We start from the raw sequence: 22,831 nt of genomic DNA, 5'->3' as shown, positions 1-22,831 counted from the left end.
GCACAGCCAGGGCTTCATCATCAGCACCCCTTATTCAGACAGGGCTGTATCCCAGCTTGCAAGCAGAGTCCTGACCCCACCAATCCCCCGTTCCAGGGCTAGACCTTTGCCATGTTGCAGGTCTGTGTGATGTGCTGCCTGTCTGACCCAAGGTTCAATATCTGCTCTTCACCCTCCCTACAGTCTTGCTGTGTGCAATCAGCATCATGGAGAGTGTGCTAATGCAGGGGACAGTGGTACCAGGTGCTTCCCTCAGTACTGAGCATCCAGTTGGCCCATCCTGCAGAAGTTGTGTAACAACTTCATATCCCAAGGGCTCATTGCTCAGATGTCACTTCTCACCTCTGCTAATGCTTCAATCTTTTCCCCTTTCCTAGGTGCAACTCCAAGATGAAGCCCTCAGCTGGACAAGGTGTAAGGCTGGCATACCTCCTCCTGAGTTTGGCTCCTCTCTGCCTTCCCACCCCGCTCTGGAAGGACCGGGACTCCCTAATGCAGGAGGAGAGAGCCCGACAGACAGGGGGCAACTTGGTGCTGAGTAGGCAGGAAGAGCAGCTCAGTGCAAAGCTCGTAAACCTCAAGAAGAAGGAAGTTGCAACGGCCACAACTGCGGGACAGTTCCCTCCAAGCATGCACTTCTTCCGGGCCAAAAGCCTCATTGATCAGAGCGTGATGTTCAGCATCTTAAAGCGCATGCCTAAAGGTAGGCTTGGCCTAAGGATTGCTCATCTTACCCATCCTGGTCTCACCTTCTGCTTTCTGTGGCTGAGCCAGGGCAAAGCATGAGATGTGTGAGGCAATCTTATTAGAGCTGTAAGTCGTGCTCCCTGGGTTCCAGGAAAAGCTCTGCCTCTGAGCTCAGGGACAGGGCAGGGGGAAAGAGGAAGAGGGGGATGGATTGGATGAATACACATTTCCAGGAATTGTGGCATTTGGTTTAACTTACAATATGGATCCTTCAGCCTTTCAAGAGTGAAGAAAGGGCAGAGGAAGCACAGACAACAAGACATAACATCCACATTTGCTCAGCATGTTCCAGCCAGGGCCTTTCTTTTTCCCACATACACATTTCACAGATGTGCTACCAACCTTGACTTATTCCACAGCTTAGCCAAAAGTGCTGTATCTCCCAAAAAGACTTTCTGAGGGTGGTTCTGCAGCAGACCTGGACATCTGCTGGAAAGTTGGGGGCACTAGAGGAGGAAGGGGCTACCTCCAGCACTCCAAGTTTCTTTGCTTGTTGTATACAAATCAAAGCCTGAGTACTTCCAGCACTTAAAGTAGGCTTGTAAAAGGAAGAGAGAGCAACTTTTTACATGGGCGGATAGTGGCAGGATAAGGGAGAACATTGTCAAACTAGAAGAGTAGAGACTTAGATGTTAGAAAAAAAGTCTTTACTCAGAGGGTAGTGAGGCACTGGAACAGCTTACCCAGAGAGTTGAGAATGCCCCATCCCTGGAAGTGTTCAAGGCCAGGTTGGATGGGGCCTTAAGCAACCTTCAGCACTTCTCCCTCCCAGTTTCTGCTGTGGGATGCAGATCCATGTCTTGCAGCATCCTAATCTATTGCCGTAAATGATTACTATGCCAGAAATGTCATTATCCTTTCATTGCCAAATTGAACACTAGAAAGAATTTAAAAGTACCCCTCCTCTTCACCTCCAGTGGGGTATCATTGATACCAAGTTGGAACCAAAACAGTTAACACTTTTCAACACAGGAGATATTAAAATGGGTTCTTGGAATCTTTGCAAGAGCCATAAGGTTTTAGGGCCAAGATCACATCTTTGTAGCTGTTTGAGTAGGATCTAATCTTGATAAGAGCCCCTGGGAGTTCCTGTTGTTTCAAGCACTATTGTCAGTTCTGCTGCTGTTCACATAGGAAAGAAGGTGACATTGCCAGCGAGAGGAGGGTCAGATCTAGACAGCTGCAGCATGGCCATTCTGTCACACTGGCTCTGCTGACAGCAGCAACCACAGTTCCTGAGCATCTTAACAGCCAATCCCTCTGTCTGCACTGGGAGGTTATACACATTACAGTCTATATTAGATTAGTCCACTATAAATTTTAGTCTTGAACTTTGTCTAATGCCAAATACGTACCAGTCTTCTGTCTTGTTCTTGCTATTCATGTTCTCCCTTTACCCCTAAGGCCATCAAAGCTATTCTAACTATGAGGTCTCCCCTAGACTAATAAAACACATATCTAAGACTTCAGCTCTCACAGTATCTTCCCTTTACAAAGGTGAAGTTTAGTTCAAGCACCAATGGCCTAAGGAGTCTCTGCAAAAGGAGATATTTCAGCCCCATGAAACGATGAGGAAGGTGAGCATACAGACGATGCCTCCTGTGCCAGGAAGGCTGGCAGTTGCCAGCAAACTGCACAATAACAGAGTGTCCCAGAGGCCCTTTGTGTTGGCCAGCAGCAGCTGTACAATATAAGTGAGTATGCTTTTGGTAAGGCATAGCAGTAGATTGTACTTCTGCATCTGAGTGCAATTCCCCACTGTATCATGGTCTGGGATTTTGGTGTATGCCAGAGTTTCAGAGAGCTGAAAGAAGAGCCACAGACTGGCTGCAAAAATTGAAGCTGGGATTCAAACAGCTTAGATACAGAGCTTTGCTTCAGCTAGCATGCCTTGTAAACTGCTGCCTACTGTGTGAGTTCCTCTTTAAATCAGTGGGGCCTGAGCCAGCTCACAGCAAAGTCTGTCTGAAAGACCTTTAATAACTCGGAGCATTTTCCATCCCAGTGGAGAAGCAGAGCTCCCTATTGATTTCCCCCCTCCCTGTGCTCCCAGGGACTTGTCACGCTCTGCCTGCCCAGTGTTTGATGTGGAGGGGGCCACATCCCCTAGCCCGGGGGAGGCAGAGCAGCCGCACACTCTTTGCTGGGAGAGGTCACTCACAGCCATCTAGAAGCTTTTCCAGATGCCCCTGGATGGGCAAACTGAAACTATTATCACATCAAATCTCGGTTCCTTCTTCTCAGCTGCCTTGACTCATTATTAGGACGTACTTGTCCTCCCACCAGGTGCTGTCTTACACCTGCACGACTACGCCATGCTGAGTGTGGACTGGCTGGTGTACAATGCCTCCTACCTCCCCAACTGCTACATCTGCTTCACCCACGCGGGCACCGTCCGATTTCGCTTTTCCAAGCCGCATCCTCCTCACCCACTGCCAGCCCAGTGCTCCCAGTGGGTTTTGCTGGAGACTTACCGGAAACAGCTGCACAACGTGACCGAGTTTGACAGCAGGTGAGTGAAGAGGGGTTGCAAACCTGCTGGTACTCCATGGCAGCACTGTGTAGCCAGCAGGATTATTTTGGTCCAACTGTCCCATTCCCTTGCTGCTCTGGAAGTAAGGAACTCCATTTAGGACTGCTTATGTAGAAAATGGAAATAGTGATATAAGAGATTGAAGGCTACAGCACTAAGTGCACCACAGTTAGAGACCATAAAAACTGAAGTTTTCTGCGTGCACTCACTCTGGTCATTTGCAGAGACACGCTGAGGACAGTGGTTTAAGTAGATTTGTGTGACCTGCCCCCACCTCTCCTCAGCACCCAGGCTGGATGTGCTCCCGGCGTGGGACAGGGCTGCACGGTGCCTCATCCAGTGAGGTACCCAACAACTGGATGAGGAAAGCCAGGTAGCTGATGTACAGGCTCTCCCCAACAGCAGAAGAGGCATTTATAAAGTCATTGCCTTGATTTGGAGTAAGAAGTTGGGCAAACTACTTATGTTAATTACTGCACTAGCAAAAAACCCCCAAAGCAGCCCAAAATAAAACCCAACCCAACCTCCCCCTCCACACACCAACCTTGCTTTCTGCAGGCTGTCTTTGAAACCCCACTGGCACCCACCACCCTGAAGCATGAGGCACTCATTCCCAACAGGACCCTCACTCAGGCAGCAGGAGCTGTGACTCACCATCCTGCCCTCAGACAAGGGGTTAGTCTCAGCCTGGGCACTGCCTGAGCCAACAAACCCCACTCAGGACCTCTGCCTGGTGGCACTCTTCCCTCCTCAACATCCTTCTGCTAACAGAGCTTCTCCCCTTACAGGCAAGGCCTCCTATAGCTGTCCAGGAGCTCACACCTCAAATGGCTCCCCAGAGCATCACTCACCCTCTTGTAAAAGCTTCCCTCCTTGCAGGCATCTCCTGCCTTAACTGCTGGCAGCCTATTATCAGTACACAAGTCATTAGTTGGCTGCTCAGCAGCCACCTACCATCTAATCACTTACAGGTGGCTGGGAATAGCCTGGCTCCCCCTCCCACTGAATCATATCTGCCCATCCAGGGGCCATTGATCCCTGGACAAAGCCCTGCCTAAAAGGCCAGGAGAAAGCATACAGTTCTTCATAGGGTGGGGGCTGGAGAGAGCACACTAAATAATGCATGAAGTCAGACACTGAGCGATGAGGACAAAGGAAAATATTGAGTAGACATCCATTCAGAGGGCACTGCTGTCCGTGGCACTCCCGGGGCTGGGGTCTGCTAGGAAAAAATAGTATGGGATGTCATGTGATGAAAGAGTATCGCCATGCCAACACACAAGGAGAGGCTGGATTAAGGTGACACAGATGACCCTAATTACAGCATTTCCTAAGTGAAACTTGGTATGGTTTACTGTAGTGCCTCCCTCTTTAGGGAGGTTTTTTGTTCTTAAATAGAGACCTTTTAACTCTTAGGGAGCTGGTGTCCCCTCCACTTGGAAGCTGTCTGGTCTTTGTTCCCTACAGATCTGGAAAGGAGGTCAGGTTGGAAAGCTGAGGAGCTGCCAGACCTTTGGCATGATATTGCCTTCCCTTCTCAACAACAGCAAGGGGCAGGGCAGAGGAATCTGACTCTCCAGATTATCACCCACTCTCCCTCTCTTACAGAGGTACAGAAGGGAAGCCTAAAGTAATGCCAGACCCCAGACTCTTGACCTTGTATATCCTGAGGCTCAACTGCCCTGACACGTCATGGACAAAATAAGTTCTAGTGAGAAGTCACTTATCTATGTCTTCCAAAGAGAAAACTGGTTCTCCATTAGCTCCCTTCCACTTCTACAGGGAATGGTGAGGAGGGAAAGATGACAGCATCAGCTCTTTTCAACCCCACCAGGAGACCCATAAATAATGTGCAAGAGATTGGATTTTGAAACAGCTTCACTTCCTTAGAGCCCAGGCAATTGCACTGGGTATTTAGAACTGTCTCAGGAGCAACCCTTAGTTGTATTTGTTTTCAGTTGTATTTCCGCCTCTGTCTGGTTGAGGCTTGAGGCCCAGGCATCCTATGCACCTAGGAGACTGGAGCTGTGTATTATTTGGTTACCTCTGTTCCTGTTTGAAAACATGACTTGTTTTCAGAGGCAGTATTACCACATTCCTCTTCTTTTGTGTTAGTTGTCTGTCTAGTAGTCACAAGTCAGAGCAGGACTTCAGTGTGTCAGGCACTGCACAGGGACACGAGACAGACCCTGCTGAAGGGGTCTCCCCAAATGTGGAGGAGAAACTGAGGCAGAGACCAATTAAGTGATTTTCCTCAGCAAACACATGCCAGAGCAAGTACAACTTTGGATCTCTCGCATCCTGGGTGCTCACTTATTCATTTGAGTAGGTTGTCCTTCATTTCTTGCCCTTCCATGCTCATCACCACAAAATCACAGAGGAGTCATTGCGCATAATGTGCAAACACACGGACAAGAGCCATGTTGAGGCACTTCCCCTCCTATTTTCATCTAATCCCTGGGTACTAGTCTAGGGGTTAGGAATGTTTTTGGCCGTCTGGAAATAGGTCTCTAGCCAGGAATAGGCCCCAATCTGTTCTGCTTCTCAGTTTCTGGAAACTCTCCCAGTCTCTTGAACATGTGCATCCCAGGCTACCTCTTTCCTGCGCTCCTCTTTGCCCTTGAGCACTGACAAGCTGAGAGAAAGCAGATGTCAGAGGAAAGAACGGATGGACAGTTGGGTGGTTTCAAGGAAGTGTCAAGGGAATATGGCAGCAGGGAAAGGCTCTCGTGCAAGACAGAGTGGATCAGCAAATGTGAAGGGAATAATGGAAATGTTTTTGAGAAGCTGCACCTCCTTCATCTTTCAGCATTCCTTGACCTGGAAGGGGTGGGAGAAAGAGATATCTGCATTACATTTTTGCTGTTTGTGTTTTTAGGGACATATACGTTTTTGTGTGTGTGTGTGTGTTTTGGAAGGAAGTGTTATTGCTTGTTTCCCTCAAAAGAAGGTCTAATCATTCCTATTCAAAACACACATGTCTCATGGGCCAAGACCCTGGAGTATTGTGTTACTGGTAAGCTTCCAAAAGGATGCTATTAGGAGAGCCAGGAGACCATGGGCCAGGAGACAGTGAAAGGAAGGGAATTTTGCTTTGAGACTTAAAAGAAAAAAAACAATCCTCACTTATTTTCTCCTCAGTCCTTTACGATACAGGAGAATGCCATTTTTTTCCCCCTCAAGATGTAGCATAATGGCTACCATCTCTAAAGAAAGAGCATGCCCCTAGATATTTAGGGAAACAGCACTGACATTCCAGATATCTGTAAAATACCACCGCACACCCCCCGCCGGCAGCCCGAGGATTAAGGCCGTGCCCGGCAGCGCAGCTCCGCCGGCCCAGCGGAGCTCTCCATCACCAGGATGAAGTCATCTGTGAGGGAGCCGACACCGCGGCTGAGGCTGCGGGGACAACTCCCCTGGGCACCAGCGGCTGTCCAGACCACCATCACCTTCCCCTCCATGTCCTCTGACTGCCTTATCTCACAGAAAAATAGGGCAGTGTGCGCATTATGAGGGGGGGGGGGGGGAAAAAGAGAGAATAAAAATCTGCTACGGAAACAAAGCACTTCACTCCCTCTACAAGTCTCCCCTTGGGGAGAAGAAGAGGGGATGAGAGAGCAAGAGAAAGCGAACGAACCACATGTGACAGATGTTAGTCACACTATTTAATGCACCACTGGAAGACATTTAGATACTACAGTGAGGAGAGGGGCATAATTACCCATCGAGAATAGAAAAAGAAGCAGAAAAAGGAGTCCCTTTAAAAACAAGGCAACAACACCATTTGCTCCTTGCATTCTATAGCACAGGAAAGGAAAACTGGGGGGAAAAACAGTTGAAAACCCACAGTTGAAAATAAATAATCCATAGCTGGTCATTTTAGCTGTACCCCTTTGGGCATATCCATTGCAATAGCATTGTTTGGTGCATATATGACATGACATGGAAGGCTATTTGTAGTCTGCACCTGATCACTGGCAAAGACCCATTCCAGAAAAGAAGGAAAAGATGCATTTATGAAGTTTTACTTCATCTGCATGAGCTACTGATGGCAAAAGCCCCTGAACCCTTAGGAGATTATCTGGTTATCAGGGATGGATAACTATTATGCAATAAATCTTCAACAGTTGTAGGGATCAATAATCAGTCTCAAAGGGAAGGGGATTATAAAGAAAAGTACAGTTTGATTTATGTGCCTTTAGGAGCAGGGTGGTGTGGGGATTTATTGCTGTTTCTAGCCCAAGAGCACAGGCTAAGTAAACAAGCACAAGTTTGTACAGCTAGATTTAAAGGCAGGGAGCGGAGCCCTGCGCCCGCTCATTGCTGGAGGAGCCGAGTTCTCACAGGACAAGGGGAGAAAGTGGTGGGAGCCCGACTAACCACCCATCCTTATCTGAAACGAAGCTGCACGGAGTGGCGAGAACGGGCTTGCACGGCCTTTTGATCCACGGGGAGGTTTTTCCCTCAGTGCTTGCAGGGCTGGTGGGAACAGTCCCACTCGGCTCTTGGCTCCGGGCAGGTGCTCTCCGCTGGCATGCGGAGCTGGAGGGGAGCTGCCCTTCAGCCAGGAGGGAAGTGGAAAAATCTCTTTTCCCCAGCTCTTCCCAAACGAAACCTCCTCTCCCCTCCCTGACAAGCAGCAGCACACCCTTTCTGCCGGTGGCTGGCCTCCACTGCAGCTCGGGCAGCTGGATCAGCACCTCCAAGATGCTCCTGGCTCCTGCATTCCTGGTTTCTAGGGTGATGCTGCAGTGTCTCCCACTGCTGCATGCTCCCCACTGCCCACCCCTTCCATGGTCCAGCTCAGTCTCCTCTGGTTGCATGGATTACTGAACAGTAGCTGGGGTTGCCCAGTGTCCTGTGATAATGGCACCAAAGCCCCTATTGTAATGCATGGGAAGGCAGAGCCGAAGTTGCTGTGGAAACCTTAACTCTGAATTTTCCTGACTGTTGAACATTTAAAATCTCATCCTTAACAGAGTATGAGCGTCTCTTTATGAACAGTTTTGCTTCTAAAATTGTTCCTGGCAAAGAAATTAACAGAGTGAGGAAGAAAGGAAACTGCAGCCCCTGGAAGAGCACCCTTAGAGAGTGAAACAGCAGGCAAATCCTGGGGGAATGGGCTGTGTTTTATGGGCATGATGGAGGGACTCCAAAGGCATATCTCTGTCCAGGATGTCTTAGTTTATGAGTTTGGACCAGATCACATTTTACATCTGTAGCGGGGGGTGGTGCTAATACAGAAGCGTCCTGGACGAAGATAATAAGACCGCAAATCAAACCCACACCTCCCATATAACAGAGCAGAACACTGCATGAGGACGGAGGCCAAGACATCAAACACAGAACATTATTAAAGATCAGTAGCTGTTATTGAGGGGAAACAATATACTGGGATGAAAGCTGAGGCATGGCTGAAGGTATTTCTATCTGAACCTGCTTAGCCCCTGACACAAGATAAGCTCCAGGCCTGGCCTAGCTGGTGAGCCCACCCACCTGCAAGCAAACAGCTCTACAGTTTCCTGCAATGCCTTCCATTTTTCCACCCAGGAATGAAGTTAATCACCTCTATACTGCCATTTAGACTTTGCCCTGAGAAATTTATTATGAACTCCTCTTCAGGTGACCACCAGCTGTTGCCAGAGGCAAGGCTTCAGGTGGAATGAAGGCTATCAGCTTGTCAGAGGATGGTGTTGTGGCACAGATGCTCACTCTGTCCTAAATGCAAGCTGTCACTCACAATTAGATAATCTTGCAATTACTGGCTCCCTTAAAGTCTGCTTGATAACACTGCCCACCGTCTCTCTGGATTTCTGAAGGAAGTTTATATGCCAGCTGAGTTTATGGAGGAAATAGTGGGAGTTTCCATCCCACTAAGGAAAAGCCAGGACCTTCTTGTCAGCTGTTTCCCTGAAGAAGGTATCAGCAAGGCAGGCAGGCAGGGTGTCAGGGTTGGTCCACTGGTGGGGGAAAATGATTTGTGATTCACAGTTGTTTTCCCCCTGCTTTTTTTAGATGGCATATTTTGACAATATGAAGGTACCAGGACAACTTATGAGCTCAATAAGCAGGTTGGTGGTGGCCCAGTACATGGCATCTCCTGGAGACTCAGTCTGCCTTTAGGTGGTGAACAGAGGGCCAAGTGTCATAACATTTTACATGCACTGAAAGTGCTTGGGGGAATGTATTGTCTGCAGGAGTAATGTACATGCCTACTTTGGGAGTAAGGATACCCCTGGGCAGCAGAGTGCAATTCTTGTGATATAAAAGCACCATACTTGCTTTTGTAACCCCATTACTCCGATTTTGTCCTTGAAAAAGGGAGGGGCAGGTTTTGAACACCTTGTCTTACCCTGCTTACAGCTCAACACGTCTTGTATGACTTCTGTACCAGCCATTAGAACAGTAAATACAGGTGGCAGAAAAATGACCTGAATGCTTTCTAGTTGCACCAGTTGCTGTTACAATTGTTGTACTGCAGTGCCAACAGGCTCTGAGTTAGATTTTGGGCCCCTGTTGTGGCAGGAAGGGCTTTGCACCTTTTCTTGGTCCTGCCCAGGGAACATGTGCCTCCTTCAGCACAGCCACTGCCCTGCTGCTCCCCAGAGCATGAGAGAGGGAGAGTGTCATGTGCACAAAGCTTGGTCTCTGACAATGAAAGTCACACCTATCCTGGAGGAATCTATTTCCTCCTGTACCCAACACTCAGCTGCCAGCTGGTGGCTTTTTGCATGCTGAAAGCCAGTTGTCCTGTTTGTTCTCCTCATTCTTTCTCTTTTCCCTTCTCTACAGCTTGCTGAGAAACCTGACCCTGGTGACAGATGCCCCTGAGCAGGCCTACCCTTCTCAGGCTTTCATTTGGAAAAGATTTGAAGAAGTCTTTCTCATTGCCTCTGGACTTATCTGCTATGCACCTGTGTTCAAGGCCTATTTCTACCAGGGGCTGCTGGAGCTCTATGAAGATAACGTGCAATATGTCGAGATAAGAGCTATCCTGCCTGCAGTACGTATTTTTTGGCCTCTCTAGTATTCTTTTAAATCCTCATTTCTCCATAACTTTTCTCAAGCCCTATCTTGAATTTAGTTTTTGGATGTTTGCATACCTGCCCTTCTAAGGATGCTGGAAAACCTGGATCATATTCAAAGGTCTTTGTTGGAGATTTGCATAGGCAAGGGCTTGAAAGTGAGACATGCTTTGTTCTTAATGGCTAAGGGAGATACCTACTGTGGTATCAGCACAAAACTGCATTGTACAGTCTGACTGGGAGCTGTGTCAAAATCTTGCTTATTGGGAAGATGTATCTCAGCTTTGTCTGCACCAGAATCACCTGTTCTATGGCAGCTATTCTCAAAAAATTTCTTGTCTTGCATACAGACTCATTCTGGGATAGTTATGTTATTTTAAATTCTCAGCTTATTTCAGAATGATTTCTCTGAATAGGCTCAATAAATTGGCAAAGCACTGTCTTGCACAGTTTGCAGACAACCTAAAATTTTGGCTATGTATTTGAAGCATGAACTGCTCCTTTCATTGCCCCTAACACTAAAATCTGCTGGAAATGGTTTAGGCCGTTCTCCCTGTGTGTCACCCAGAGCTGGTCAGAATATCCTACAAAGCCACTCTGCCCTAATGCCTTCCAAAGCAGCAGCAGACCACACCACTGTTCTTTGGCTGTGTAACAGTTCCCACTTTCCCAGTGAAAATTTCGACACTGCAGGCACACATTTCCCATGCAATCCTCCAGCCCAGCTCCAAGAGGGGTAGCGTGGAGTTGGGAGTTCTGTCAGAGGGGAAAATGCCTTACCAAAGCAAACAAATCAGGGCTGCTGCTCCTCACTACACCACCTACCTCCATGTTCTTAACTGTCCATTACAACAGGAATGAAGCTGCTGTACAAGGTTCATCCAGAAGCATCTGAAGGACCAGGAGGTGGTGGTGGGTTGTGCATGGGAATGCAGGTATCAGTTTGCTGCTGGTGCCGCGGCATCCAGTGGATTCAGTAGCCATGCTGATGTCCTGCTGGTGACTTAACTCCTTAATGTGCCTGCCAGCATCTTCCATAAATCCCTGCCCTTGCATGCAATGGCTGGGGGGTTCCAGCCAGCTGCAGATGAATGTCTGTGCCCCAGCAACCACCTCTGCTGTCGGGCAGGCCTCCACAGCCACCCCCACCAGCACACAGGCAGGTGCTGTGACAAATTTGGAGGCTGATCTGGCTTTGTCCCAACAGCTGGGGAGCAGGGCTGCTGACCCTGCCCTGTTGAGGCTTGGGCTGGCCCCACAGCAAGACAGGGCTTCAGGCTGCCACTCAGTCGTGTCTGAGATGAGAAGAGGGTTTTGACAAGGTTAAAAAAAAAAAAAGGAGGGGGAGAAGACCACAAAGCTTACGTGTATCTTACTTTGCTGAGGGTTGTCATAAGGCAGTTGCTCTGAACTCAGTCACCATCTGTCTTCGGGGTACCTCAAAAGAGAAAATAACAGCAATGTCAAAATGCCTGTGCTGTGAGACAGCGCAAGCACTGGCATCCCCCCAGGTCACACATGTTTCTGGGCCAAGAGAATCTGCGTGGGCCTGACTGGAAAATACCCTGCCTTTACCATCAGCCCTTAGACACGGTTGTAAAGTCTTTTGAAGGGAGGCTTGGCAGGGAAGATTTGCTTCCCATCCAGCTCCTAATGCTGGCTGCCGATGTGGGAGCCTCCAGAGCCCCGGGGCTTGCTCACACCCAGCAGCTCGGTGTGCTGTGAGGTACAGGCAGGCTGCCTGCAGCCCAGGTACCACAGTGAGGGATGCCAGGAGCTGCAACTGCCCTGGACTGGAGTGCAGCATGGGTAGGGAAGGGACAGCCAGGTTGAAGCTGGGATGAGAGGGAAGGGAAACACTTTGCTGTTTTAGTCAAGGTGAGCAGGGTGTGACAGGAATAACAAGATGCTCGTGTGGCTGGAGATCCTCTACAAGGCTCGGACAACAGCACTGACACTGCAAAACCTCTCCTTGCAGCAAAGCCTGCCAGAAGCGGCCCCTGAAGAAAAGTAAATGAACGCTGGGATTAAGTGTGAAACGGCAAACATTGTGGAAAAGCCCCCCAAGCCCAGCTGTGTTTGCAGATTCAGCTGTGTAAAGTCTCACATTCCCATGGGCTGCAGCTGGGGAAGAGTTCCCTCTGAGCATCTGCAGCTGCCCCACGGCTGCTGGTGCCTACAAGGGGGTCAGCACAGCGCGGGGGCTTAGTGAGGCTCATCACTGCAAGGGGCAGCATCAGGCAGAAGTAAAACGGTGGAGAGGAGCAGCTGAGGGGTGGAGGAAAAGGGTGAAAGAGAAAAGAATGGTGAGAAGAAAACTGAGGGATTCAGCCACCATTGAGCGAGCAACTCCAGGCAGGGCTTTTGTGCATTAGTATCACTGGGGGCATTCAGTGCCTACACCCCCGATGAAATCAGGGCAAAAGCCCTGGGTACAGTCTTGGTAGTGAGGAATCCCCAGAGTAAGCTGATGAAACAGAGTATGCCAAAAGAATTATTCTTCCCAGTTTGCTGCCAGAGAACTGAGAAGGCATGGGAAGACTAAATGACCCTCTCAAGGTCATGGAGCAAACCTCTGGCAAAGGGGAGCAGAAGCCCAGCCCAGCTGGTAGCTTATGGAACTCGGCCCTCGCGTGCCTTGGGGCTGCCTTGGCTGACAGACTGCCACCGCAAGGCACAGAGTGTGGGAGCCGCCAGACGGCTGGACAAAACACTCCAGCATTTGATACGGACGTGAGTAAGAGGTCATGGTCTCCTCTGGGTACTCAAGGGCACTTGCTTACCGTGTCTGAACACGGAGAAACTTGTTTCTTGTATCACATAGGAGGGAGGAAAACCATTCCTTGGTTCTTGCCAGCTGGTAAAGGCTTCAAGAAGAAAATATTCTGCACAGATTTAGCTGGGGGGTTTTTTTCCTGCCCTGTTCCTAGGACCATAACACATTGTTTCTTCCAAGGTTTTCTTCAGTTCATTTCTCCCACCTTCCAGTAAAACATCTCTTCTAACTACTGTTTGTGATGTGCTTTTCATCCTGCAGGTGTATGAACTGGATGGCACCCGGCACAATAAATCATGGTCTGTGGCAACCTATCGGGAAGTGACCAGGCAGTTTGTGAAGGAGCACCCTGACTTTGTTGGAGCCAAGATTATATTTACAGCACACAGGTAGACAGAGGCTGTGCAGGGCTAAGAGCGGCCCTGCGTGGCCGGCTGTGCTGGGAGGGAGGGGGCCAGGCCAGGAGAAGCAGTGCTGAAGTGCCACAGTTGGTTAGCAATGTCCACGTGTGTTGTCAGACCCGGGGTGTTGACTCCCGAGGCATTCCCTGGCATGTGCAAAAGGCTGAGGGTGAGAAATCATCTATATAAGTCTGCGTACGTGCGAAGTGAGCAGGGTTAGCTCACGGTGTGCGCCAGAGGACGGGAGTCCGTGAGCCCTGGGTGCGGGAACGAGCAAGGGAAGGGCTGCTTGTGTGCGTGTCCAAGCCGTGCGTGCTCCCTTCCCGAGCCTGGACACACTCCCGGTCTCTGCAGGAACCGAAGCAGTGACAGCAGTGCCCGAGTATGGGCACTTGGTGCTGCGAAGGCCCCCGTGGGACCCTGCAGACGCTGCTCTCCCGGCAGCCTTTGTACGGTATGTTCGTGCTGCTGCTCGCAGGCGGGCACGAGGCTGTTCTCCAAGTCAGCCAGATGCCACGAAGTCATGTGAGGTGATCCTGAGCAAACAGAGCAGACCTCTCAGCAGCATTTACTCGCTCTGGTTCAGCACGGTGCCGTTTCCAGCTCAGAGCTGGCTTGTCTTTGGACAGCTTGGATATGGACAGAGTGTGTCTGCAAAACGAGACGAGATGTTAAAGTCTGATAGGGCTGGAACAACCCCAGATTTAAAACTCTCTTGAAATGCAGTCAGTGTCTCACCTCCCAACAAAACAGTCGAGAGGGGAAAAAAAATTAAACATTTTCTCTCCACGCTGTTGTGTGGATGTGAAAGCCAGTGAGTCAGACAGGCATGCCTCAACTCAAGTGACAGCAGGGTCTAGCCAGGCATTTCCTGGTCATTCAGGGGCTTCCTTTCATAATATCAATTTTCTGCTACTGTTACTCTGGAGACCTGAAGCTGGTTGTCAGATTCGGGAGCAACTTGCATTTTGGAAATACCTCTGGGGGCCCCATTTCACAAGTCAAACCCAAAGAAGGCGGGCCCATGGGAGTGAGCCTCTGCACTGCTTTCTCTCTCTTGCTCTTTAGGATGCTGAATGTTTCCCAGATTAAAGAAGCCATCGTCACTGCCATGGCACTCAGAGCCCAATTCCCAGACACCCTGGCAGGCTTCGACCTGGTAACCGTGTTTCTTCTGTGGCTTCACATTAACCCCTAGTGATATAACTACATGTATGATATGGCATATGTTGTATACCAGAGGCAGAACCTCTGCTGCTGTACTGAAATCAGTGTTAATGGATTTCAAATCCTCCAGCTAAGGATTTTGTTCAGGGTAATTGGCAAAATCCCCTGAAAGAATCAGCTCCCCACCCCACAGCATTGCAATTTCTGTACAGCTGGCGCCTCAGTGATATATAGCTGTTATTCCCACTATCTTCCCAAGTGTGTTCAAAAATACCTTTCTTTTTTCCTCTAGGTTGGTGATGAGGATGAAGGTCATTCTTTATGGGACCTGAAGGATGCCCTGACCATCCCATATTCCATGGGGGTCAGCTTGCCGTACTTTTTCCATGCTGGCGAGACTGGTAAGCATGAGGGCTCAAGGCCTGTTATTGCTTACAGAGGCAAGACTGAAATCTTGCAAAGCACAGAAGAAGCAAGCCTGGATGTATCAAGATGATGTGTGTGTATACATGTGTACATAATCAGTTTTCCTTAGCTTCTCCCCATGTCAGCCTGTTGCTGTAGCATTCCTACAGGACCACTCCCTTACCTACTCCCTGCTTTTGACTGCAAGTGTCACATTGCTCAGTGTTTTGACATGGAGTCATGCTGTGAGAGTTATTGCTGGTAGCCATTTCCTTCGTGGAGCAGCACTCACCTCCCATTCATAGTGGCAGGAGAATTCCTGAGCCATTATTTTACATTTTAAGGTGAAGGAATATCTGAGCCAGCCTTGAGTCTTAACTGGATACGCTCATCAAAGTAACCAATGTACCCTTCATTTCATTAGTGGGGCAATGTGTATTATTCAGTCAGTATGGGTGGGATTTATTCTAACCATGCATGACAGTTGTGTCTAACTTGTGCATTATGTGTATTGCTTGTTGACATCTACAGAGAAGGGGTCTACTTCTGAACTAGTTTCTCTGGGCTCCTTTTGTAGCCACGGGCACTAACAAGCTCTTCTAAGGCACAGTACATCTCACCCTGTTGCACTCCCCACAAATTATTGCTTCTCTCCATTGACAATGAATGGAGACCAGCATGATTAGCTTAGCTGTAAGAGCAGCACTGTGGACATCTAAAGCCAGGTGAAATGAATGGATATCTCTGTGCTGAGCAATATCCTGGGCAGAATTAAATCCCTGTTGTGCTGAAAATGCAAGTGGAAACCCTCTTACCTCGCAACTGGGGCATCTATTAACAAAATCATCCAGCAGTTTGAGAAGACATACTTCCTCACAGCACTGCAGTGACTCTTACCTGTCTCTGCTCAGATTGGCAGGGCACCTCTGTAGACAATAACGTGCTGGATGCACTGCTCCTGAACACCAGCAGGATTGGCCACGGACTCGCTCTCATTAAACACCCAGTAGCCAAAAATTTGTCTCTGAAGAGGGATATTCCTGTAGAAGTCTGTCCCATCTCCAACCAGGTATGTTGTTAAAAGCCTAGTTCTTGGGGCTGGGACACTGGAATGGGGTTCATCACAGCAGTGGGGAGCAGCAGGGAGCTGGGGGGCAGCTACAAGTTTTGATGCACACAGGCTGGCTGTTTCCCTTGCGCCACATTACACTGCAGTTTGCTACATAGACACACACTGTGAATATATATAAGGCTTGTAATACCAGTCAGCAAAAAAAATCATTTATATTCCTACCCAGAGGAACTTGGGTAGGCAGTCCTCCCTAGTGGAGATGAGGCCCAGAGCCAGGGAGGTATCTAAAGAGACATAATGGAAAATACTTCAAAGCCAGGAGGGCCAGAGGCTGAGAAGCAGGGATTGTAACTGGAAGTCTCTTGGTTTTGTAGAATTCATAAGCAGCGGGAACTCTTCTGCAGCACATTAACGTGGTGCCCATTGTCCCCTGGGTGCAACAGAAAGGATACTCTGGGGTAGAGATGTACTGGTGTGAGCCTTAAGGGAGAGAACACTGATACCAGCTCCAGACGCCCTGAGCTAAGCATCATGGCAAGCATGTAACCAAAAGACTGTTCCTGAAATGCTCGCAGTCAAATCGTTATACATAATCAGAAGTTATTCACCCCACTGGCCTTGACTTAGGCAATTCATTTAAGAAACTCATCTCCTTGAGGAGACAAGTTGGTCCCTCCCACAGCAGTTCAGAGCAGAATGCACTCTGAACAGCCCTCTGGAGGCTGTCCCTCCCGGGTGACTCCCTGCTGGCACAGGCAGCTGTGGCAGGTATCCCAACACGGCTACAGCAATAACCTGACGCGGTGTTGTCTCCACCCTTCCCACCGAGGTCCTGCTGCTGGTAGCTGACCTGCGGAGTCACCCTGCAGCTGACCTCATGGCTGAGGGGCATCCCATTGTGATCAGCCCCGATGATCCCCCTATCTTTGGAGCAAAGGGAGTCTCCTATGACTTCTACGAGGTGTTCATGGCCATCGGAGGGATGAATGCCGACCTGAGGACCTTAAAACAACTTGCGCTCAGCTCCATAAAGTAAGTTCCTCACCTCTCTCATCTAGCCATAGTAATCATAAGGAGACTATCAGCTTGCTCCCCAGAAACCCGCCGTATTTGGGTTTTGGCCCCAGAGTCTCCTCTGCCACATGAACTGGGCTTCCATTAATCCAAAATCTCTGCTATGTGTCTTCTCCAAAGGCATGACACAGTGACCCCAGAGGCTCCTCTACCTGTGCTCTTCCTTTCTGTAAATCTGTGTCTCTGTTTATTCTTCCTTTTCCATCTTTTGTGAACTTGCCTTCAGCACCTGGTTCTGGGTATGGGAGAAATCTTATGTCTTTGTATCACTTGTCTATTTCTGCCAAAATTTGACTTGCTGCAGTGTTTGCTGTGGCTCACCTGGGAAACACAGGAAAACAACCTACCAGCATTTAGTTTGAGTGCGTTTAACGACTTTTTTTATTTATCTGGGCAGCTCTGAATGTCCCAGAATAGTTTGGATATGATGCCCAGGGTCTCTGTGCACATTCCTCAGTTGTTGCCTGTTTGCCAAATCCTGTGCCAATCCTCTAGGCAATCCCAAGTCCCTGCATGGCCAGGGAGACAACAAATACTCTGATTTCCTACCAATTTGGACCAAGCCCAGGGCACATCTGAAAGCAGCAGCAGTGCTGTCTCTTCTGTACTAGTCAGTGGTTGCTGCCCAACGAGTCTCCAGCTGATGCAGACTGAGCTGTTTGTCCTCATGGTGCAGGACTCAGTAGCTGCTGATGTGGCTGTGATGTGTCTTGTCCCAGCCTGAGATCAGCTGGCAGGAGCTCCAGGCTCTTTACACTGTGTCACTCTGAGCGGTGCAGGCATGTCCTGCAAGGGTTAACATGTTGCTGTTTCCTGCTTTTTCATTTTGGTGTTGATCTTGAAATAGCTGCCCCCTTGTCTCCTGTCCGACACTGACTTTTCTCCTCCTCACAGATACAGTGCCATGCTACCGGATGAGAAAGCCAAGGCCAAAGAGGTCTGGCAGAAAAAATGGGACCAATTTGTGGCTGACCTCTCTGATAGCTTTTTAAGGGAGCCTTAAAGAGTACAAGACTTGTCTCAGAAGGCATTTGGCAAGCCAGAGTGATTGCTAGGAGGGAGACTGCTTCTTCCATGTGACCTGAGCAGATGAATGAACCTCGAAGTCTTACCTGGCAGTGGGCAACTCTGGTAAGCCAGGCTTAATGGGCTTAAAACTGAGAATGAGGTGAACTGTTCTGTGAAAGTCATGGACTGGAGGTAAAAGGGAGGAGTGAGCCTTTGTAGCAACCACAAAAGACCGCCCCACTCAAAATAGTCAAAACAGTTAAAAATTGCCAATGACCAAATCCTGACATCCTTATTCAGGAAAAATATGCTTTCCAATTAGGGTTAGCAGGAGCTTGGCAACATGAGGATCTCTGAATTTTGCCTTATCATTACAAAATGCAGACCTTGTCCGGAAACAGCTCAGACAAACATCCAACCATTTGGGCCACTGACCTTCAGGAGAGCAAGGACTGAAAATGACTCTCGTTACGTTTAACCCTGGGCCTGCTGCCAAAATAGCACTGCTAGGTCGAAGAACCAGTCATAGGTCTGATGTTTGCTATTTCAGGCTCTACCATGGCTGGAAACAAGCTGATGGAACTTGCTCCCAGAACATTTAAGCCTGGTTGCACAGTGATCATAATGCCAAAAAGAGGTGTCTGAGCTGCCAATAGCTTTTTTTACTGCAAAATCTTTTCCTGTCCTCTGGTCAAAAGGAAGCCAAAACACGTTTCATCTGAGGAAAAAACATCCTCGCTTCCCAGATCCAGCTTAATTAAAACTGTCCCCCCAGACAAGGCCATGTTAACACAGGCCTCTGCATTTATAGGAAACACCTTGTGATTTTAGGGGGTTCCACTACTAGTCTTTGTTGCCTAACTCAGAGTGCAAATGTATCCTTATCCAGCCTGTCAGGCAGATTTTCACCTTGGTGGAGAACTGCTCTCACACTGTGTATATCCACAGTGCTCATTTGGACCTCTGTGACTTCCAGCTCTTTGGCAAAAAACAACTACACAATAAATAGTCTTTGGACAAGGGAATTCCCTTTCTTAGCATTACCAAAAATAACAGGAGGAGAACTAGTTGCAGAGAGGTTTAAAAAAAAGAAATCCTAATCAGGATGCTAAATAAATGCAGCAAAGTCATTCAGCACAGATACCCCAAACATGCAGCCAGGATCAAACAGCATTTCTCTTTGACTTCAGTACAGTTATGCTGGTTTGCATCAGCCAAGGGAGAATTGACAAAAATTCCTGCTGAAAGACAAGTCCCTCCTCTGAGCCACAGACTTGCAAGGACTGTTGTTTCCTGATCTGACCAGCTTGGGCAAATTGGCTCCTTTAGGCTTTCTGCTAATTGTCTCAAGCTGCCTGGCCATAGTGCTTATTTCCACTGACCTTGGTTGAAACACCTTAGCAGGAGGCAAATACACTTACTATAGAAGTGGATCAAGCTGAACAGCCCCTGCATCCCGTGTTAAATTGCCCACATTTCACAGGCTGCAACTTCATCTCTAGTTATCTCAGAGGAAAAAAAACCAAAACAACAAACACACTACAAACCCCCCACCACAGAAAAAAATAAAACCACAACAAACCACAGGTGTGTGCATTGCAGAAGCCAGCAACACAAACCAAAGAAAGCAAAAAGAGAGAACCCAGTCACACCCCTTGATAACGGGGAGGCTGCTGGCGGGGGGGATTAAGTGCCTCACATCCCCAGCCCTTTTCAGCCACAGCTACCTCTAGTCCAGCTTTCTCTGCCCACATTCCTCCACAACCTCCCTCAGAGCACCAGCAGATGCTTTTTGGCAGGCTGACCTTTCCTGGGCCTTGATGCAGCTTTGGTCCTGGAAGAAGCTTTACACCGGAGGAGGAGCCAGAGTAGAGCCACTTTCCCTCCTCCTCCATGGGTGTTGCATACAGAGCTCAGTCTAAAGTCCCCAAGGTAGGCTTTGGTCATGGCCAGGCTATAAATGCTGACTTGGGAAATGCCTTATTTGTAATGCTGCTGAGGAGAACTGCTGCTAACCAATGACCCAAAGCCTCTGAGCAACCTGATCTTTCAGCATTGCTATATGTGGATGGACAAAGATCCTTATTTGCCACGAGCTGATTCTCCCTTAAATAAGCCTCTTTGCTGCCAAGGTGAAGCTAATCATTACAGAGCCATTGTGTGAGGAGGTGAGTTCCTCAACACAGGTTGACCTAAGTCCCCTCCTTTACTATTACAGTAGAAAGCTTTCAGCTCTTCTTGCATGTGATGCCTTGAGGGCTCGAACTACTCTTTGGTTCTCCTCCCTCCTCATTACCTGCAATAGTTGCAGGGATGGATCCTAATTTGCCAAATGCCTGCTGGAATCAGTTTACCTGTTGTTGCCTTCCTAAGAAAAGCCTGTTGTGCACTTGGCCATTTACCTACTTTGCAGCCAATTATCTGGAGCCACCAGTGAGTGATGCTGTTCAGGATTACAGCAGAAACAGGTTTCTACAGAAATCACAGGATTGTACAGGTCTGAGATGACTTTCAGATGAAGCCCTCAGAAAGGCGCAACAACTCTACAGGACTATGTCTGCATTTGTGACTAGCCTAGTGACTGCACTTCTGCTGAAGGGATCCATCTTAGCTTTGGGCAGAGAGAAGAAACTTTTCTGTCCTGGTCATATATGTATGTTTAAATGTGAACCTGAACCATACAGAGGGGCCTCACTCCAGTGGTGTGGCCTTCCTTGGATCCTTCCTTCAACAGGGCATTGCCATGTGTGGTGACTGGGGCTTCCCAAGAGTCCTCTGGCAGCAGATGGGCTTCAACCATATATGGGGCCTAAGCAAGTGTGAGAGAAGGAGGGCCAGCCTGCTTTGCTGCTGGGGATCAACACTTCCTTGGAGTGGCCTTAGTTCTGAGAACGGTGCAAACTGAGAAACCCAGATTGCATCCTCACCTCTCTAACTCCAGGCACGCAAAAAAGGAGGGATTTAGGCTGGACCACAGCAGTTATAAAAGATCCATCTATTCGGCCTCAAAGCTTCGGGTAAATTTGGCTGCAGGGCCCTCTTTCAAGGGTTTTGCTGCCAGTCTATCCCCATACCTTGGCTCCCTGCTCACATTTGTTGGCAAACACATCACATATAATGCTTTCTTGCCTGTTGCTTTCAGAACATAGTCTATAATTAAATTTTTAAACCCATTTAAAATGTGGGGGTTATCTTTCCTTCCTTTTTTTTTTCTTCCCCCACCAAAAAGAACAGAGGATACCTGGATTTGATGTGAAGTTTTAATCTGGAACGTGCAGTGGAGGGGGATTTTTCACATCACTCAGCCTGGCATAGAGTTATCAGGGAGTCTGAAATGTCTTCACAGATGCATCCAGCTGAGGGCTGTGTCTTCATACAGAGACCGCCTGACAGACACGATTTCCTTGTGCTACCTCTCCTCCCACGACAGTTTTGTACCATCTATGTGGTGGTTACAGCATGGGAAAGTAGAGGAACTACTCAAGGTCATTCACCCTCCTTTTAGCAGGGTTTTAATGGAGGAAAACAAGGAAAAGAGTAAATGCTATGTGATCATCCTATTCTTTCTGAATCTGGCAAGTGCCTTGTGGAGCACCAGGTAACTACATGGTACAACAACCTGAGGCTCTTTGCCCCAAATGCTGGTGGTGGGCATGGGAAGAAAGGAGTAGCCAGAGAACTTCAATATCTGGGATGAAAGAGGTGGAGACAGACACAAGGGTGATGGGAAGCTGAGTAGGGCAGACATAAAGAGGCAAAAAGAGCACCTCCCCCTCGGTCTCCATCCAGATTCAGGAGCAAGGAATGAGAGTAGAAAATCCATGGGGGTTTCTGTGAGGGTTACTTCAAGCAGCCATAAGAATACATCAAGCCTTATGCCTGTTATCTCCCCCATTTGTCTCTCCCTGTGGCCTCTTCAGGTTCAATTTGTTTAAATGGGAGGTGGATGGAGCTTTGTTTGCAGCACACAGGTCTAGCAGTGTTTGCTGCAGAGCATCTTAGACTGCCTTTGGGGCAATTTAGAGAATGAAATGTTTGCCTCCTGGTCAATCACTGCCAGGAAATGGCTGATCCAGCACTAGTGGTTGCTGTCAAAAATCATGCCAATAAAAACAGAGGAATAAGGTGAGTGGTTGAAAATGGAGATAGGCCCAAGTGAGCAGCTGGGTCTGGATGTCATGTGAGCCTCCATCACTGCAGTGGGACTACACAGATTCCACATGCTAAGCAAAGCCCTCTGGCCATAAAACACAGGGTTACAGATGCATTTTCCACCAGCTTCCAGTGCTCAGCCTGCTTCAAGGTTTTCTTCCTATATTAATCTTTGAATTAGCCTCTTCACAAGTAGCAGAAAGACATTTCTTTGGACAGAAACTTACAGTTCTAATTGGCTCAGTACTTAATTCCTTTCTTCCTGGGCTTGCAGCAGTTGCAATCACAGCAGGACTATCAAGTGTTTTCTGTGCACTGAGGGACAGGCAGGTGAAGGGTCTGGCTCTCAATTCTTCTGGCTTGTCATTTTTATCAGGCTGTGTCCTCCCCCCTTGGTCATTACAGGATAAGAAAAGCATTTTACTGTATTTTCTCAACCTTTAGCTTGTCCATCATTTCATGAGCAGG

General features: G+C 48.5%; 1 protein-coding gene across 7 annotated transcripts in view; it reads left to right on the top strand.

Moving 5' to 3' along the window:
• Positions 1-21,701, top strand: part of ADA2 (adenosine deaminase 2) — a 51,795-nt gene extending 30,094 nt beyond the window's left edge. For 6 of the 7 annotated variants that reach the window (XM_051784964.1, XM_051784962.1, XM_051784961.1 and 3 more), the window contains 9 exons: positions 378-703; positions 3,034-3,259; positions 10,076-10,286; positions 13,346-13,473; positions 14,554-14,644; positions 14,945-15,053; positions 15,969-16,126; positions 16,959-17,161; positions 18,098-21,701. In XM_051784964.1, coding sequence (XP_051640924.1) covers positions 391-703; positions 3,034-3,259; positions 10,076-10,286; positions 13,346-13,473; positions 14,554-14,644; positions 14,945-15,053; positions 15,969-16,126; positions 16,959-17,161; positions 18,098-18,206 — 1,548 coding nt within the window. In that variant the 5' untranslated portion in view covers positions 378-390 and the 3' untranslated portion in view covers positions 18,207-21,701. Of the gene's footprint in view, positions 1-377; positions 704-3,033; positions 3,260-10,075; positions 10,287-12,567; positions 13,042-13,345; positions 13,474-14,553; positions 14,645-14,944; positions 15,054-15,968; positions 16,127-16,958; positions 17,162-18,097 lie in introns of those variants that run through there. The other variant, XM_051784965.1, reaches the window with a different exon arrangement.
• Positions 21,702-22,831: the final 1,130 nt, after the last annotated feature.

Source organism: Manacus candei, unplaced genomic scaffold (assembly GCF_025592945.1).
Source record: "Manacus candei isolate 608988 ecotype Guabito, Panama unplaced genomic scaffold, ASM2559294v1 h1tg000018l, whole genome shotgun sequence".
NCBI lineage: Eukaryota > Metazoa > Chordata > Aves > Passeriformes > Pipridae > Manacus > Manacus candei.
The sequence above is the reverse complement of the archived record's forward strand: the minus strand, read 5'-3'. Positions and strand labels throughout refer to the sequence as shown.